At 37.2% G+C, this 21026-nt stretch overlaps 1 protein-coding gene across 3 annotated transcripts in view; it reads right to left on the bottom strand.

The window, feature by feature from the left end:
- Positions 1–21026, bottom strand: part of NAA35 (N-alpha-acetyltransferase 35, NatC auxiliary subunit) — a 94084-nt gene that overhangs the window by 72709 nt on the left and 349 nt on the right. For all 3 annotated transcript variants that reach the window (XM_068553401.1, XM_068553403.1, XM_068553402.1), the window contains exons 2-6: positions 20285–20413; positions 9395–9428; positions 3911–4025; positions 2978–3052; positions 500–667 (exon numbers count right to left, since the gene is read on the bottom strand). In XM_068553401.1, coding sequence (XP_068409502.1) covers positions 500–667; positions 2978–3052; positions 3911–4025; positions 9395–9428; positions 20285–20408 — 516 coding nt within the window. In that variant the 5' untranslated portion in view covers positions 20409–20413. The remainder of the gene's footprint in view (positions 1–499; positions 668–2977; positions 3053–3910; positions 4026–9394; positions 9429–20284; positions 20414–21026) is intronic.

Here is a 21026-nt window from a genome sequence, read left to right as displayed (position 1 = left end):
GTATCAGTAACAGTGTGAAAAAAAAAGTTTCAACAAAGTAAAGAATTAAACAAAAATAATTACTTATCAATAGTTTCAAATGCTATCACATCTCCCCTTAAAATATCAGTATCTGAAATCTTTTTTTTATGATAAAGAGAAAAAAAATCTTTCTATGTCTAAAATGCACAACACTTCCTCAGGCTGAGGTACTTAGTACTAAGTGGAAGAAAACGTTTATATTCTAAATTATTCTTCATAACTTTGTTTTCCTTAGCTCCCTCTTATCTAAAGACTGAGATTGACAGAAGGAACACACATTAAGATGAAGGTCCTTTCTTGGAGAAAACTGGATTGTTTTAGCCAATATATTTGTAAACATCAACAGCATATTACTTTAAAAAACTATTTTTAACTATAAATGTTGACAAAAAAATACATATCACACAATCATTTAAATACTTCACACTGAATAAGGTGGTCAACGAGCTTCAGGAATTCTTATATTACAAAATCTTACCTCTTCAAAAACAGCAGCTTTATTTACTTTTTCCCTTGCAATGTCACAGATTTTCAAGATACCCAGAGCAAAAGCTTTCATGGCAGGATCTTCTATAAAGTCTGGATTATGAATGTAAAGGCACGTAAATACTGTCTGTGCCAAGGAATGGCCTTCTAACCATGTTATCTATAAAGAAATAAAAGAATGCACATGTTTAAGGTGATACACAGAGTCTGAAAAGTCTGATCCAACAGTCAAAGGCCAGAGTGCCACAGGCCCAAATAAACATGATTAATCACAAGATTTAAAAGATGATTAAAAGGAAGGTCAGAAAAGACAAAATACAGTTAGAATTCACTTTCATTAACTAAAGTCTTTCAAGAATTAAAAACATGATTACCTTAAAGTAACAGATATGGGAAGCATTCTTTTATATAATTCAGTTTGCGAATATTCAGAGATTAATGAAATTACAGGGCCTCCTTACATCACATCCAAAAGCTATCAATTCTACAATGTAGTCAATAAAAACCCATGAAATTAAGGAATTCACAACTTTAGAGCTAACCCGGTTCTTAGCCACTCATTCAACTCTTCTTTTTCAACCCAACTATTACTAACCCAGTCAAGTGCATCACATCTCACCTGGATTACTACAAGAAACTATGCAACTGTTTCCCTGCCTCCCACCTCTACTTCAGTAACCCCATTCAGAGGGATCTTTCTAAAACACAAAAATAATCAGGCAACACTATTTTACTGAGTGACTACCATGAGCCAAGTACCATGTGCTAGAAGCTAGAAGAACAGCAGCCAAAACTGAGTAATTATGATATCTAAGTACTATGCTAGGTATTTTCATATATCTTATCTCATTTTTTCCTAACACTTTGAGGAAGGCGGTATTTTTCTCATCTTACATATAAAGAAATAGTCAGAGAGTGTAAATAATTTGCCCAAGTTTATTCAGTTATAATTTACACTAAGTCCAAGAATTCTGCAATAGAGCAAAAAAAAAAAATGCTACATTACAAAATGAGAAAAGCACATGAAAACTGCTCTAATTAAGATGTGTATTTTGCGTTACTAGTGTGCAGAAGAGAGACTTTCCAGACTGAAAACTATCTGCCTATTAAAGTTCAAACTTAGATACAGCCCCGAGTCTCACAGAATTGTTCCTCAACTTTGACAAAAATCCTCCTCCTTGCCTCCTTTTATCCTATTCCACTAGGACAGTAAACGGTGAAAGAGTAATTAAAACATCTCTGAGGGAAACAGACAGCTTTGGAGGAAGAAGAATCAGGATCAGGATTCTGGTTAGGCCCCTTCCTAGCAAAGTAACCCTAGGCAAATAGATAAGAGTGACACCAGATAGCTCACAGAGCTGATATAAGACCTAAGTGAGGGACTTCCCTGGTGGCGCAGTGGTTAAGAATCCGCCTGCCAATGCAGGGGACACAGGTTCAAGCCCTGGTCCGGGAAGATCCCACATGCTGCGGAGCAACTAAGCCCGTGCGTCACAACTACTGAGCCTGCCCTCTAGAGCCCGTGAGCCACAACTACTGAGCCTGCCCTATAGAGCCTGCGAGCCACAACTACAGAGCATGCATGCCACAACTACTGACGCCCACACACCTAGAGCCCGTGCTCCGCAACAAGAGAAGCCACCGCAATGAGAAGAACACGCACTGCAATGAAGAGTAGCCCTCGCTCGCCGTAACTAGAGAAAGCCCACGCACAGTAACGAAGACCCAATGCAGCCAAAAATAAATAAATTAAATAAATTTATTAAAAAAAAAAAAAAGACCAAAGTGAAAAATACACACAAAAAATACATAACAGAAGTACTTCACACACACTGGCAATCAATGAGTATTTTACTGGATGCACAAATGAAGAAATTTTATATTATTTCTAAGGACAATGATTTAATATCAAGTTTAAAAAAGAAAGGGACAGTCAGAAAGAAGGGGGCAGAAAAAAGGGCTGTACAAATGAGAATTTTCCCACAATTAAACCACATGATCCAGGGAAGACAACCTATTCAGCATATATATAAAAATCATTAAAAAATTTTCTTCATAGTAGAAAATGGCCAGTTTACTTCAGTATACCTTAGATTAGGAAAAAAACTTATCCAAAGCCAATCCAAAATTCTCTTTGGTTCAATTTCATGCTTATTAATGGAACCTCCCAATTTCAGATTTGTTTCCCTGGGTAGCGTGAGAATAAAAAGGGTACTTTGGATAATGCCTATATATTATTATCTTCCTTGGAAAGAAAATATCCTTCCAGAAAATGAGAACCTAAAACCACTCAGATGAAAAGATAAAATGCTGTTGCCTACAGCATAACTTGGCCTGCTAATCTTATGTACATCTTACTAGGCCAAGCATTACATATATTTCATATTCAATGTTGATGTATATACTTCCAAACTGAAATTCAAGTAAGTCACAGTTTTTAAATTAACCAACATGTTATCTTAACTCTTACCAAACAGCAAAAACATGTATCCATTATCCCTATCAATTCAGGCAAGGTGAGGTCTTTAATTTTAATGGTGCCATCCTAAAAAGAAGGGGAAATATGACATATATATAAGTTTTTAAAATATGTATGGCTACTATGTACAGTAAATATTTTAAAATATCAATTCTAAGGAAACTATCTCATCAGCTGATAAAACTAAGGTGCCAAATTAACTCTGTATTCTTAAAAATAATGTATCTTAATGGGTCTTCAATATGAAAAATCAAAGCCTCTCAAATGTGAAACAGAATAAAGGCCTTTATAAAAAAATAAAGTCAAACCAACAAGCATTTTAAAAGCACAGTTCAAATCAGTTTTAAACATTAATAAGTATGAAGCATTTTAATGAATTGAAACTACTCACAAAGAAAATAAAACTACTTACAAAGAAAAGAAATGTTTTAAACATTTCCCTTAAACTAATTAACTATACTACTCATAATTTTTTTTTAACACTATCCACTTACTTAGCAAATCTTTCTTCACAAAATACGCAAAAATTAAACTCTGAGGCAACTATGAATGAACTTCTAAATCAATTCTCATTGAGTTAAACATCTAGTTCACTTACCACGAGCATTTTACTTAATATATTAATACATAAAATTTAATCCCTAAGCCAATTACCCAGGTATATGAATACATACTCAAATGCTTTCAAAAATTAACTTAAAAAATGCACACAGACACAAATTTAGAGCAAGCTTTTAATGGAGACCTTAAACGATTAAAATTTCAATGGAAAGAGAAAGATAACCAACGCTTGTTTACATACCTGAGAGGCATTTAAGAAAATTACACTTTAACACACTGTTTGATTTCCGTTATTAATCAAAATGTTTTAAAATATGAATAACAAACAACAAAAGAAAACACAAAAGGCACAATGGTGACTACCTTGATAGCTTGTTCAAAACTGAGAACTTTTCGATTAACTTGGTTTCCAATCATGCCAGCATCCATCTTGGGATCCATCATTTCAATGGCTGACATAGCTTCAAAAAGACCAAATCTGCAAATAAAAAAACTGACTCTACAAATTGTTTATGAACTAATAAGCTTACCCAGATTCCAACAATGGTACAAAAATTATCACAGTACTTTAAATAACTACCCTATTTTATGTATTTGGTCTTCCCAACTTGCTATCACTTCTACTTCAATTAGATAATCTTCCTTTAACATAAAAATTCTTCCATGTACTTGTCACTCAAATTATTTTACATGTACTATGAGGCAAGAAAAGAACTAAAACCAAAGTTGTTTTTGTTCTTCCTTCAAACAGTTCACACATTAGAAGTTTTTGGAAAAAAAGAGATCAACTGATCTACAATGGATTTCATTTTGCCTTCTTTAAATAATTTTCTCTATTTAACACTTAGAAAGTTATGTTTGGAATAATCAGTATCAAATGTAACTTTTAGATTTTTTTCATTTTCTTTACACCTTGAAAGTCTAAAAACCTGGCATGTTACCATCTATAATGCCCAAAGTTTTGACCATTACATAAGAAAAAAATAAAATCCAGAAATTTTTATGGTCTGGTGTTTGTAGCTTATTAGACATAGAAGCAGATGGTTGTGATGTAGTGTGGACAGATTAGTTAGTATATCTTTAATTGAGATATGAGAAAAGAAAAGCCTAAAAGAAAGTTCCACTGTCCATCAAGCTACTGACTTCCTATTTTGCTTAGTCTAAGCCATTAGATTACCAGGAAAATAAAGACATCTACCTGGTTACATTAAATCATTTCTCTCAGAAAAGCAGCAGCAGTAAGACATCAAGAAAAATAAACAAATCGGACCTAATCAAACTTACAAGCTTTTGCATAGCAAAAGAAACCATAACCAAAATGAAGACAACCTACAGAATGGGAGAAAATATTTGTAAATGATGCAACCAACAAGGGCTTAATTTCCAAAATACATAAACAGCTCATACAACTCAACAACAACAACAAAAAACAACCCAATTGAAAAATGGGCAGAAGACCTACATAGACGTTTCTCCAAAGAAGAAATACAAATGGCCAGCAGGCACATGAAAAGATGCTCAACATCTCTAATTATTAAAAAGAAATGCAAACCAAAACTACAATGAGGTACCACCTCACACTGCTCAGAATGGCCATCATTAAAAACTCTACAAATAACAAATGCTAGAGACGATGTGGAGAGAACGGAACCCTCCTGCACCGTTGGTGGGAATGTAAGTTGGTACAGCCACTACGGAAAAGAGTACGGAGGTTCCTGAGAAAACTAAAAATAGAATTACCACATGATCCAGCAATCCCACTCCTGGGTATATACAGACAAAACTTTAATTCAAAAAGATACATGTACCCCTATGTTCACAGCAGCACTATTGCACAACAGCCAAGACATGGAAACAGCCTAAATGTCCACTGACAGATGAATGGATAAAGAAGGCGTGGTACATAAATACAATGGAATACTACTCAGCCATAAAAAAGAATGAAATAATGCCATTTGCAGCAACATGGATGGACCTAGACATTACCATACTAAGTGAAGTCAGACAGAAAAAGACAAAAACCGTATGATATCACTTACATGTGAAATCTAAAATATGACACAAATGAACCTATCTACGAAACAGAAACAGACTCATGGACATAGAGAACACACTTGTGGTTGTCAAGGGGGAGGGGGTTGGGGGAAGGATGCAGTGGGAGGTTGGGGTTAGCAGATGTAAACTATTATATAGAGAATGGATAAACAACAAGGTCCTACTGTATAGCACAGAGAACTATATTCAATGTCCTATGATGAACCATAATGGAAAAGGATACATAAAAAAACATGTACATACGTATAACAATCATTTTGCTGTACAGCAGAAATTAACACATTGTAAATCAACCATAATTCAATTAAAAAAAAAAAAGAAGAGCTTTAAGGAGACACTCCCTGAAATCCATCAAACCTCTTAATGCTTCAATTTAAGATACTCTGACAATATGAGCATACTGAAGAAAACTCTCATCTATAAATCTGACGCAATGTTGCAAATCAAAACCCAAATGGTATTTTTCAAAGAGCTTGTCAAGCTGAAAGAGAAAATATGCAAAAATGGAAAAGAACCTTTTCAATAAAACAATAGGGATTCACCAAATATCAAAGATACTATAAACCTGTAATAATTAAAAGCATTCTAGCATACACAGATGAAGAAAAAACAATCCAAAGCCATGTTTTTGTAGGAAGTACATATGATAAAGGTGGAATTTCAAATTAGTGGAAAAACAGTGTATTAGTCAATAAATACTATTAAGACAAATGGCTAACCATCCTGAAAAAGTGAAATCTTTGATTTACGCAATTTAATAAAACAAACCCCAGGCAGATTTAAGTTCTAAACCTAAAATAAGCAAACAAACAAAAACTCTTTTAGTAATTTACAAAGCTACAAAGAAAAAAGTTGATAACTCCAACTGTGTAAAATATTAAAAATTTATATGCAACAATAAACCAGTCAGTTAAAACACTGACAATTATCTAGGGGAAATATTTTTAATATAGGTAATTTTGAAAAAGTTAATATCCAGAATATATAACTAACTCATACAAATAGGAAAAGGCAAATAATCCAAAGAAAAGTAGGCAAAGGACATGAATGGATAATTAACAGCAGAGAAAATATAAACTATTAATAAAAAAGTAAAAAGCTATTCAAATTCTAATGTAATCAAGTAATGCAAAACAAAATGATGCTGGTTTTTGGCGGGCGGGCGGGGTAAGGAAACTTTTTTTTTTAATTTGTACTCTCATATGCTGTTGGTGTTAGTGTAAATTGATAAAGACTTTTGTGAGGGAAAAAATTTGGCTGAATCCATTAAAATCCAGTCATTTGATTTCTGGGCTTCTATCCTAAAAATCATTTGCACATGTATATGTATAAAGAGGCTTGTATAAATTAAATGTTTTCAATTTTCCCATGTTACCAAAAAATGTTGCAATCTGAATGTCCATCAATAGGGATACCATAGAACAAATTATGGTACAGTCATTTTATAAAATAAAAAGCAGCAGTTAAAATGAACAAGGTGGAGCTAACATGGAAAGATCTCCAAGATATACTGAAAGGGGGGGGTGGGGAATTTGCAGAATACACACAGTCGACCCTTGCTATACAGGGGGTTGGCTCCAGGAGCCTCCACAGATGCTCAAGTCCCTTACATAAAAAATGGCATAGCTGAATACTGTACTATATATCCCCATTTACAGTTAACTAGTTTTATAGATTTCATTCATGTATATAAGTATATATATTTTTTATAGGTCCAGGACATGTAACAATCTGATGACTTATAACAATGACTATCTCCAAGCAAAGAACAGAGATTGTGTTGGAGAGATGGTGTCATGGGAAGTTCTGCTTCATCTCTAATGTTTAAATTTGTTAAAAACAAAGTATCCGTTTATTGCTTATATGAAAACAACTAAAGAAAAGCTGTTAATGGCACAATTAAAACCCTAGATCAATAAAGTCTACCATATGACCCAGCAATCCCGCTACTGGGCATATACCCTGAGAAAACCATTCAAAAGGACACAGGTACCCCAATGTTCATTGCAGCACTATTTACAATAGCCAGGATGTGGAAACAACCTAAATGTCCAACAACAGATGAATGGATAAAGAAGATGTGGTACATATATACAATGGAATATTACTCAGTCATAAAAAGGAACAAAATCGGGTCATTTGTAGAGATGTGGATGGACCTAGAGTCTGTCATACAGAGTGAAGTAAGCCAGAAAGAGAAAAACAAATATCGTATATTAATGCATATATGTGGAATCTAGAAAAATGGTACAGATGAACCTATTTGCAAGGCAGGAACAGAGAGAGACACAGATGTACAGAACGGACATGTGGACACAGGCGGCAGGGAAGGGTGGGACAAACTGGGAGATTAGGATTGACATATATACACTACCATGCATAAAATAGCTAGCGGGAACATGCTATAAAGCACAGGAAGCTCAGCTCGGTGCTCTGTGATGACCTAGACAGGTGGGGTGGGGGGTGGGAGGGAGGCTCAAGAGGGAGGGGATATAAGTATACATATAGCTGATTCACTTCATTGTACAGCAGAAACTAACACAACAATGTAAAGCAGTTATACTCCAATAAAAAATTTTTTTTTAAAATAAGGTATTTGCTTTATTAGTAAAATTGCTACAGAAACCAGAGTAGCATTAAGTTAGCTATTCCATGCATTCAACAAATACTGAGTGCCTGCTTATGTGCTAGGCACTGTTCTAGGCACTTGAGATACATGAGTGAGCAAAAAAAACTTGCCTGTCTCATGGGGCTTACGTTCTAGTGGAAGGAAACAAACAATAAAGATAAGTAAATGACATAGAAGGCTAGAAGACCATACATACTAGGGGGAAAAGAAATGACAGTTAAAGAAGATATGGATTAAAAGGATACAAATTTAATAGATGGCCAGGGCAGGCTGCTGGCAATCATGATCCCTGGGCTCAGTGTCTAAAACCTTGGGGAAATGAAGAGGGCTATGTCCCTGTAGCGGCCCTCTCTCAAATGTTATTCCATAGTCAGGAGCCACATTCTTTCCTGCATTAGCTTATGGTTTGATTTCATTATATCCTTCCTATCACTGCCTGTGACATCAAAACGATGACCTACAGTGGTTCTCAAAGTGTGGTCCCTAGATCAGCAGCATCAATCTCACCTGAGAACTTGAGAAATGCAACTTCTGTGATCCCACACTAGACCTACTAAATAAGGAACTCTGGGGGTGGGTTCCAGAAATCTGTGTTTTAAAACCCTTCTGATGATTCTGATGTCACTAAAGTCTGAGAAGAATTAAGCTTCAAGTTTCTACTTCCCCTAACAAATGTCCAATCTTGTCTACTTACTAATTTAAAATTTCATACTCCCAACCTTGAAAATTGAGTCTGGCCACAGCAGTATGGGAACTGAGGCTATCTATGGGAGTATAAATATAATCAAGAATTTCCTTTCATTTACCTTTCTAGGGATTCTCAATCTACTTTCACCTAGGCATTTAATCACCTACCTCTGGTCATCAACCAGCGTTATCACATACGACATGCAACCAATACCTTTTCTCAAGAAATTCCACATCCTGTACACCTACCCTCAAGGAATGACCATAAGTCACAGTTTCACTAGGTACGACCACTTCCTATCACGACTAAGGTCAGCTGCCCCAAAACAGCTGACCAAGGTTAAAAATATATAATTAGTGTTATTCTTACAGCTTTGAAATGTAAAATTACTCAGACTTCAAGGAATACTATTGCACAGGAGACAAAATAGATGGAAATATTACACTACACTATTTCAAAGGACACAAATACTTACAGCTTATCATGAAGCAGTTCTCCCAACTTTAATTCTAAAAGAAACAAAGAGAAAAATCTTTTGAATAATACCATATTTATATTTAACTGTGAATTCTAAGAAAAAAATGAAACAAAATATTAGCACCTGAAAAATGTGCTTGCAGTCCTTTAAACTTCATTTTCTAAGAAATGGTCATGTTATTTCTACTCAATTACTAATATAATGTCTTCTACACAGTGAATATTTAAACACTAACTATAAATTGAACTTCTGAGAATTAACAAGTGACCCATCACAGGCTACAATAATACAACCAGAATTATCAGCCTCATTTTAAAAAAAACCACTAATACATTTCTCCCTAAGTAAACTTTTTCACAAAACTGTATGCTATTTCTCAAGTTGTTTTTAACCTACTTGGCATCATAATCTAATCTCTTTTTGTCCCAGGAACAGTGTCGAAACTATTTTTTTATTACATTTTATTTAAATAATGTAGAAAACACTTGCATAAACAGCTGATCAAAAGAGTGTTAATCCTCCATAAAGCAGCAGTTCTCAACCTTGGCTGCATATCACTATCAATTGGGGAGCTTTTGAAAACCCCAATGTCCAATCAGCACCCCAAACCAATCAAATTCTAGGAGTGGGACCCATAGAGTGGTTTTAAAGTACTCCAGATGATTTCAATGTGCAAGTAAAGGGAGAACCACTACTGTATCATTTTTAAGTAGCTTAAATGTTGGTGGTCAACTCCTGTGGAAGACATAAAGAAGCAGTTCTCAGAATATTACTAATCTCCCTAGCTAATAAGTTAAATGACATTCATTTTTTAAAGTTCCATGTACAGAAACAGATAAATCAATGAGAAGCATTTATCAAAATACTATAATGAAGCATAATAGAACAGACAGTGGTGCTCAAAGATGGTTTGAGAACCCAGGAGTCTGTGATGTTAAAGTCATTTTGTAATAATACTACAACTAAAATACTAAAATAATACTAATACATTTTGTAAATAATACTAAACTTTTTTTCATTGTGTTGACATTTACAACGATGATGCAAAAGCAATGGTGTAAAGAGGAAAAGGGCAAAACTCTTTAGCTTCAGCACAAATCAAGACAGTGGCCCCAAGCTAAACAGTGTATTCTTCACTTCCATGCACTTTCACTTAAGAAGTCCTTGATGGAACAGTAAAAATTATTAATCTCAGGGCCAGGACCAGAGTGCAAGTAAGGCATGTAGGGTGCAAAATTTAAGGAGGTACTTTCAAGTAGTGCCTTCTTAAATTTTGTACCCTAATTGCCTCACTCACTTCATCCTAGGGCTGGTCCTGATATATGTAATTAAATTTCAATCTTTGAATACATCTTTTTAATATTCTATTTGACAAATGGGAAGTATACATAAACACTTCCTCTGCTTACCAAAGTAAGAGACTGTCTCAAGGAAAAGCTCTTGCACAACCATCATGGAACACCACTTTTACTTGAAAGAACAGTGACAAATTATAGTTATTCAGACTTGTCAATATGGCATTTTCTTGAAAATAAATGAGTTTGTCACTTTAGGAAAATAACTGACAAGGTTTATTGCCAGTGATAAAATTTGAGCTTTCAAGAAAAAATCAGAATTTTGGAAAACATGTATCTGCCACTGTGAACTTGACAGTGTCCCAATACTTAAAAAGGCTTTCCTGAGGATACTGTGGCGATATTAACAAATGTGCTTTTTAATACTGTATAATGAAGTGTGTCAACACTTGGAAAATGTGCTTAACTCACTAAACCAATATTTTGCAAATAGCAATGCATGTTACAAAATCAGGCATGGATAAAAGATCCATTCAACGTTCTAGACAGACCAATATACTTTATGTAACACAGCATGAAAGGTCCACTGATACGCTTTCAGATTCCACACTGCAAACTTAATCTTTAAGAAACTACCACCTGCCAAGTTTTGGTATAGTAGCAAAGAATATCCACAATTACCTGAAAAGGTTCCACCATCTTTTAACTACATATTTGGTGAGGCCTGATATACTTCCTATACTTCTACCAAAACGACATGTGGCAACAGACTGAACACAGAAGCAGATAGGGAATTCAGGTGCCCTCTATTATGCCGACATCAAAGAGATTTTCAAAAGTATAAAATAATGCCACTCTTCAAAGTTGTTCTTTGTTTTGGAAAATACGTTTTTCATTTTAAAAATGTTATGTTGACATGCAAGGGGTTTATTACCATTTTCAAATGAACAAGTATTTTTTAAATTTCTGTTTTAAATTCTAATACCGTAAACATCAATATACATATAATACACATAAACAACACTTTTTAAAAGCATAAGAGGGTATTTTTAAGAGTATAATGGGGTTCTGATACCAAAAAATTGAGAACTGCTGTAATAATTTACCATATACTTAGGGTAGATTTGGGTACCAAATAGCTTCACTGAACACTCCACAGACCTAGAAGCAAGTTGATCACTCTGGGCCCTGATTTTATCATCTGTAAAATGAAGGCTTGTACTAGATGATTCTGTTAAAGTTCCTTAGGACGTCCTCCCTTTTGCCTTGGCAATGAACAATGAACTATAACTTGTAGCTGGAGTTTGGGTTTGCAGCAGTGCTAAGCACTTGAAGCATACGATCATTCTCCTGAAGAAAAGTAATCTAACGGGATGAGAAAAACATGGAACTATTTGACAACGCAAATACATTTTACCCTCTTATAAATGAGATCATTTGAAAACTGGTGTTACAGATCTTTGAATATATTTCTACACGTAACATTGTACATGATGGTTAAGTTCACTGCTAGGGTCGCTATGAAGGCCCTACTGAATCTATGATATAGCTGGAATCCAATACCGTTGTACAGTGATAATTAAACAGATGAATTAAAGTTTACCCCTGGGTAAAGGTGGCCAACTGAACACATGCAACAACCTTTAACTCCCTCCTGAAATCTCATTTAAACAATTAAAGGAAAAAAATAATTTTTTTTTTTTAAAGAAAGCTATGAACCTAAAGGAAGAGGAAAAATAGGTACAGAAATAATACAACAAAATTAGGGAAACTTGGAAACAGAAAGACGTTTCCTAGCAAACCCAAGAAAAATAAAACCAGCAGTGGAGAAAGCCAAAACCAACCCGATTTACCACTTACCTCTGAAAGTGAGGATATAAAGATGGGCTAAAATATAGAGAACTGAGTCATCAGACAGCCCAGAGCCCTGCCCTAATTTACAGAACAAGATAACCACCCCTCCCTCACCCTGGATAATACTGAAGGCTTTCTTTGAAAAGGGCAAACCAAAAAATCTCCAGGGACAGAAGGTTATTTGAAGGGTAGGGTTCAGTACTGGAAAGAGGGGGCATTAAGTGAATATGTGAAAATTCCAGACCTCTTCCCCCACTTAACTGTTAAATCACAGGCAGACAGTCAAATCTTCAACCTCAAGCAGGAGATTAGATAAATTTTCTCTACAGAATATAATCTTTCCAAGAGGAAGGCGCTAAATAACTGACACCAGAGGTTCTCCAACACAAAAGCCAAGTCAGATCACCTGATACTGGCGTTCATAGCAGAAGAGTCCTGCTCAAAAATTCGGAGCTTCCAGCTGGCTTTTTGGCAGCCCCCCCATTCGACAGGCAACAAAGGATTCTTAGATATCTGAAGTAATCCCCTAACACGAAAGATAGAAACCAAAGAAAACAAACTAAAAAAGGCAAGTTGGAGGAAAGACACTACGTTGGGAAACAAAATTTCAAAAGAACTATTATTATTCTTAGAGAGAAAAAATAGTGCAACCCTGAAACAAGAACACTCTACTTTTATTAAAAGAAGAAACATTCAGAGGGAAAAAATCTTAGAAATTAAAAACATTACAGCAGAAAAGAAAAATTAAATTAAGAGTCTTAGTCCACTCAGGCAGCTATAACCAAAATACCATAAATTGGGTGGCCTATGAATAACAAACTTTTATTTCTCACAGTTCTGGAGGCTAGAAAGTCTGAGATCAAAGCACCACCAGATTCAGTGTCTGGAGAGGGCCCACTTCCTAGACAGCCATCTTTTCACTATAACCTCACATGGCAAAAGGGACTAGGGAGGCTCTGTGGGGTTTCTTTCATAGGAACATCAATTCCAATCATGTGGGCTCCACTATGATGACCTAAGCACCTCCCAAAGGCCCCACCTCTTAATACCATCACATTGGGCATTAGGTTTCAATATATGATTTGGGGGGACACAAACATTCAGTCTACAGCATTGAGGAAAAATACAAAGAGATGGAAAATGGGCAAGAAAGCATAACAAAAAAAAAACAGATAATCAGCCTAGACGTTTCAATATCCAAAAAGTAAACACTCCATAATGTGAATAGAGAAAAAAACAAAGAGGAAATAAGAGTAATTCAAGAAAGTTCCCCACAGAATATGTGAAACAGAAAAGACCAAACGGAAGCAAAAACCTATCAGACTTGAATAGCAGATTCCACATATAACAGAAGAAAGACTCAAGATAAATGAACCCATCCATGTTGGTCATTCAGTGGTTACGTGGAGTGCAGTGTTGAGAAGGCGTGTGAAGGATCTACAGTTGTCCTGTGAACAACATGGGTTTGAACTGCGTGGGTCCATTTATACACGGATTTTTTTCAATAAATATACAAAAATATGTGTAGAACATCCTGTGCAAGACTTGTATTGAAGTGGAGAGCCTATCCTTACACAGACATAGGAATTACAGAGGGAAGGAAGAATGAAATGGGGTCATCGGCTTCTTCCCGCAGCTCCGTAAATCATCAGCTTCTTCCCGCAGCTCTGTAAATCATCAGCTTCTTCCCGCAGCTCCGTAAATCTGTTGACAATTGCCAAACTCAGAAAGCCACGTGAAAAGAGAGAGGGTCAGAGTAAGGAAGATCAGAGGATATCTTTGACTGCCATTTCTGTGATTCATGATTAATAGTGGAATTTAAATATCCAACTGAAAAATTAATGTGTGAAATTCTGGATGAAAAACAAGTTTTAAAAAAGAATGCCGTGGGACTTCCCTGGTGGTGCAGTGGTTAAGAATCCGCCTGCCAATGCAAGGCACACAGGTTTGAGCCCTGGTCTGGGAAGATCCCACATGCCGCGGAGCAACTAAGCCCGCACACCACAACTACTGAGCCTGCACTCTCGAGCCCTCGAGCCACAACTACTGAGCCCGTGTCCCACAACTACTGAAACCTGCAAGCCTAGAGCCTGTGCTCCACAACAAGAGAAGCCACCGCAATGAGAAGTCCACGCACTGCAATGAAGAGTAGCCCCCATTCGCCCCAACTAGAGAAAGCCCACATGCAGCAACGAAGACGAAACAGCCAAAAATAAATTAATTAATTAATTTAAAAAAAAAAAAAGGAATGCTATAGTTGTAATGGTAATGATCATGGTGGTGCTCATGTTTGGAAAAACTATACACAAAAGCAAGTTAAATCATTGATATTTTTGGTATATACTTAATTAAGAAAGTGTTTAGTTTTTGTAAAAGTTTGGATTTAAACTAAAAATTCATTTGGATTTAAAATAAAACTATTTTTAAGAAAAAAAAAAAAAAAAGAAAGAAAATTCCCCAGAACTGAAAGATCAAAGTGAAAGGGCTCCAGAGTCATCAACAAAGCAAACCATTGTGAAAGTTCTGGACATGGGGAACAAAGAGAAGATACTAAAAGGTTACATATGAAAGCTCAGTAATCAGAATGTCATCAGACACTTGAGCAATGCGCTCAAAATTCTCAAACGTACCCAGATGTATTATCAATAAGGCGGGAGGATACAATAAAGACATTTTCAGACGCCCAGAGTCTCAAAAAACTGTATCTCCCATGTGTTTTACTCAGGAAGATAATAAAGATGTCTAATCAAAACAAGGGAGAAAAGTAAGAAACCCCAGGCTGATGATGAAGGAAGATCTCAGGATCACACCAGGTACAAAAGGCAAAAGTCCAGATCTGAGCAAAGTAAGAGACTTGAGAAGAAATTTCTTTATGGAGATTAAACACAATAGGATGTCTGATGTGCCTGAATGTCTTAAGAAGATTTAGACAACTGGTGAAGGGTGTAAGGTAGAATTAATGACAAGTACGTGATTTCTGAATAAATATTTTTTGCATAAAACAGAAATGTGTAGGAAGGGAAAAGCAACAACAGTTTTACTCTTTGGCTCAGCTATGAATAATATTTGCATAGCTCTAACTATGTGGGGGGAAGTCCATAGATAATGCCCAAATGGGAGTGGGGGGGAATCAAGAAACAGCAATAAAAGCCTGCTATCTAGAATCATGATTACTAAAATAACCAACTAACAGGGGGAAAATAGTGACTTCTGAGGACACCTTTTCTATTGACCAAAGCTCCTAACATAGAGCAGGATAAACAATACAAGATTAGGGGGAAATCTGGTAAGAAGAGCCTTCAAAATGCAACAAAGGTCCCATTCCCTTCCTACTGCATGTGCTATTTAATGCTAGTCGTTACAGGTCTTATGACTTCCATGTGTTCCTTTCCTAAAAAAATTCAAGGTCAAAGAGGTTAAATGATAGCTGAACATTCTTAAAAGTAATCTAAATGGAGTGAACTAAGCGGCACTACTGCTATTTTGGGCAGAAAGCTTATTTTTTGTGGGGGCCACACCGTGCATCAGATGATTAGCAGCATCCTCAATGTGCACCCACTAGACACCGGCAGCAAACCCCCACCCCCGAACGTGACAGCCAAACACGTCTCAAGACATTGGCAAATGTCCCGTGAGGGGCAAAATCACCCCTGGTGGAGAACAAGAATGATCCACAATTACCAGTGCTGCTCACCCCATCCATGCCCCACCACTAAAAATATTCCTGATAGTATGGAACAAGGAAAACATAATTTTCATTTCCAAAACCAAAATCACTTAAAAAAAAGTTTTACAGGTTGCCCTGATCTTTCACCAGGACAATTTTTGTCCATCTTTTTCCTCTTAGAATAAAATGGTAACAAACAGCAAATGCATAGAACAATGATTCTCAAACTGGGGTTCATGAATTGAGGGGGTGGAGTGAAAGTCCATTAAAATTTTATCAAGAATCTATACTTCTTCTATAATAATTGTTAAATGCTATGCAATCAGTTCAATGATAACCTTTTTAAAAGATTACAGAAACATATTCCAGACCAAATGGATGATAACATTATAATCAAGTATTGCTACAGTGTCAGGGCCCAAGCTTGTGTTCATAATTATGCTGGTTCCTGGCAATCACCCACAATGACAGCATTTCATGTAATACAGGTTCTCATACTTCTGAAGTACAAGATCCAGATATTCTCTGGTTTGAAGAAACATGGCCTTAGAATATTCATTTATTCTTAAAAACAAATATATTGTTCTGGGTGAGAGAAGACAACAGGAAAGAAGAGAAATAAGAGGCTTAAGCATCCTGGATTTTAAATGAGGGAAGAGAAAACAACAAAAGGAGTTTTCTGAAAGTACTGGGCAAGACCTAAAGGAACTGGACGGCTTATGGGGGTCCTAAACAGTGATACCTGTTATAAAGATTGACTAAGGAAGAATGAACTAAGCCATCAAAGAGAGAAGAAAATAGGATGAGAGGATGGGCCCATATCCTCCTAAATTAGAGTTTAGAAAGAATGAAAGTAATTATAGCTGACCTTGGATTACCTCTGGGCTCTAGACACCTAATGGTGTCAACATCCTAGGAGAGGTTGTTGGCTATGCAGAGCAAGTGTGGAAGAAGGGAATCTAGCAGGCAGAAGCAGCAGCAGCAGTGTATCTTTTATGATCATTTATGTTTAAGTGAAGTGTCTAAGTTGTAACTTTGTAATTCAGAAAGTACCTAAATATAGACAAACAAGTGGCATATAAAGAGCAGAGGCTTTACAGGTAACAAAATGAGATGGACTGAATTGGGCAAGGTTTCCCAGAGAAGGGAAGCTCAGAGGTGTAATTTAGACGAATGATATGTTACATATCAGGTAAAATAACAGTGATGGCACTACACATTCAAAATAATTTGGAAAAGAAAAAAAAAAAAGCCTCAATGTCAGCTATAGGAAATGTGGCAGGAATGTGTGCCATCTGACCAATAAGAAATAAATGATGAAAGTTAGAATTTGATCCCGAAGATTCTGAAGAGCCTCTAAAAGAATAAGTAGAAATGTGCATGAAAAACGCTGTCATCAGTATTCAGATTATTTTATAGTACTCCCCTCCCCTGAAATCACCAAAGTCTATCCAAATGCCATCACACTGTTACCAAAGAGAAACCACTGCGACAGTTAAGAAAAAGATGTAATGGTATGTGTATTAAATTTAGTTTTCAGAAAGGTGTTAGAAGTCTAACCTATAATCAAGGCTATGAATCTGATTATTTCAGGAGGGGAAAACAAATTATTAATACCATAGGCTCAAGAATGCTAACAGCCTTCAGTCCAAAAATCATACATAAAGATTAATTCTTTATCAACTTTTTAGTTTCAAGAAGTATACCTCACATTTGAGCCACCTGAGACAGTACAAGGGCTAATTATGGAGGAGTATTTAATAGGATAGTCTGATGCTGGCAACAAAATGATATGCCACCCTCTCTCAATCCACACTGAAGCAGGTATTAAACCATATTTTCTACTCAAGGTTCCTTCCCCAAAGAAGCAGAATTATTCACTGTTCATCCAACATAAAGGTCTCTGGGCTTCCCTGGTGGTACAGTGGTTAAGAATCCGCCTGCCAATGCAGGGGACACGGGTTCGAGCCCTGGTCTGGGAAGATCCCACATGCCGCAGAGCAGCTAAGCCCGTGCGCCACAACCACTGAGCCTGCGCTCTAGAGCCCGTGCTCCACAACTACTGAGCCTGCACTCTAGAGCCCGCGAGCCACAACGACTGAGCCTGCGTGCCACAACTACTGAAGCCCGGGCACCTAGAGCCCGTGCTCCGCGACAAGAGAAGCCACCGCAATGAGAAGCCCGTGCACAGCAACGAAGAGTAGCCCCCACTCGCTGCAACGAGAGAAAGCCCACGTGCAGCAATGAAGACCCAACGCAGCCAAAAATAAATAAATAAATAAATAAATTTATATTAAAGAGAAAAACATAAAGTCTCACTGAACTTTGGCTCTAATGGTTCATCTCAGTTTAGAGTAATTCCCTAACATTCACTTAACAGAAACTTGACCACTCCTTTACGGCCCAACTCAAGCCATATATACTTCATAAAACCTTTATAGGTCACTGAAAATCAATCCGAGATTATAGGTGTGATCCACTTAATAGTCTAAGAACACTGAGCACAAAAACTACACTGTAACTTACACTTCTTTCTCTCTTAGACATATTTGGGCAGTCACCCAACGCTCAGTCTAACGTTCTTTCCACTATCTCACCTAGGCATACTTCAACTGGACATGTATTTCAGAACAGTCGAAGGGTAAGCACATGAGTTATCGCTTTGCTTATACTCAGCTGGCTCCCTTTCCACCTGCAGCTGCTCCAAGTCTTTACTCCTCTCCCTAAGAGCACTATTCTAAACACACGTCACCATCACTAAAAGCCTAACCCTCCGTTCACCAAGAAAATAGAAGCCATCAAGGTGTGAATCCCTCCACCATTCCTCCCCACCCACTTAGAAATATACCTGTATCTTCATCATCTTAACCTTCATTCGTCCTGTCTCAGTAAGTCCCTATTCTTTTCCTGAGGTTAATTTCTCTACAATGTTCTTGATCCCATCCTCTCTTAAAGTTCAAGCTCTCACTCTATCATTTGTTCCTTTCTCTTACCTTCATTCTCTCCCTAAGGCTCTTTCTTCTCAAACAACAAACATGCTTATTTCTCCAATCATTTATGCCCAAGCATCTACTGAACTTACTATGTACCAGGCACTGTTCTGTGTGCTAGGGTTATCGACAGGATTTCTGCACTCACAGAACTTATATTTCAGTGGGTGAGGCTAACAACAAAAGGTAACTGAAAATGATGGTTTCTCACAGTAGATAAGTGCCATGAAGAAAATAAAGCAGGGTGATTCAACTGAGGCGGAGCTGGATAGAAGAGAATGAGGGGATAAATCTGCTTAGATTGGCTGTTAGACCTCACTGGGACGGTAACATTTTTTTTTTTTTAATATTTATTTATTTATTTGGCTGCACCGGGTCTTAGTTGTGGCATGCAGGATCTAGTTCTCTCACTAGGGATGGAACCTGGGCCCCCTGCATTGGGAGCACTGAGTCTCAACCACTGGACCACCAGAGAAGTCCCTGGGACAGTAACATTTAAGTGGTGAGGAAGAAGCTGGCTATGTAAAGACCTGGGGACACGACCTTGGTGTGTTTAATGAGATAAGGATCTCATGACTAAACATAATGAGTCTAGAGAAGCAGTGGTACAAAAAAAGTCTGAGGCAGACACTAGATCACATAGGCCAAAGGGAAGAAGTTAGAATTTTACTCTACATGCAACAGGAAGCCACTGGAGGATCTTAAGCAGGGAATGACATGATCTGATTATTTTCAAACCTCAAAATATACAATAATACTCCCGTCCTTAGGGCAACAGAATTCATATTTCCACAGTTTGAAATTATTGCTATGTGCTCTCTAACCTGTTACTTAAAAGTTAGAAAATTTTAACCCAAGAAACTGCCTGAACATCTGTATTTAATGCTATATCCTATATAAACTGGCTTTAAATGAAAGTTAAAATCAGAAGATAGAGAATGAATAAGTGTGGTTAACAAACTCGATAAACCACACATGTTGATTTTTTTAAACTTATTGAGATAGTTTAGAAATCACAATCCACATTTTTATTGCACCCTTTCCCAAATTTTGAACTTCTAATTCAAAAATTCAAACTCACCTCGACAAGCTTCTTCAAAATCTTGGGTTATGTCCACCCAGTTTGTATTGCTTTTTTCCATCTTTTCTGGTATACTGAGCTCCCATCCTGAATCATCATCGTCTACAGAAGCTTTCATAACCATTATTCCTATAAAATTAATATTGGTGTAAAAGAGAGGATGTAGCTTTCGGGGCAAGAGTATTTGCAAACCATGTGCGTTTAAGTATTGGATGAAAGTCTTACTAAACTCTTTAAGCAGAGCTCTTCTGAGTTTGAGGACCGCACTGTAAAAAACTACCTTACTGCAATTAAATCCCACGTCAATTAACACTGCTGCTACTCATTTAATAAGAGCCCACCATCTACCAGGACTCAAACAGTTTGCCTATTTAGGAAGAAAGAATCACAAACCATCCCACCACTGGCCCAAAAAGAACCAACTCCAGAGCTTCCTACTTTCAACACTGGCCACAAATAACCAAGGCACTCTTCAGGGTCCCCTCTCGAAGCCCAAGACCCCAGCAACTACTCAAGTCAAGGTGGTCCTTCACCTGCCCGGAGCTCGCCGGGCCAACCTCGCCCGGCCCGGCCGGACCCCTACACAGCCTGTCCGGGGGGCATGGCGTGAGGGAGAGCACCGCCGGGCCCCAGCCGCCGGGCCCAGGGCGGGGGCGCACCTGAGGAGGGGATCGCCCCACCCGGGTCAGCCCGGCCCGGCCCCAGCCCCACGGGCACGGAGGCAAGGACAGGGCTGTCGTCG

This window comes from Eschrichtius robustus, chromosome 10 (genome assembly GCF_028021215.1).
Source record: "Eschrichtius robustus isolate mEscRob2 chromosome 10, mEscRob2.pri, whole genome shotgun sequence".
In the NCBI taxonomy this organism is placed as follows: domain Eukaryota; kingdom Metazoa; phylum Chordata; class Mammalia; order Artiodactyla; family Eschrichtiidae; genus Eschrichtius; species Eschrichtius robustus.
This window is presented reverse-complemented; position numbering and strand designations above follow the sequence as displayed.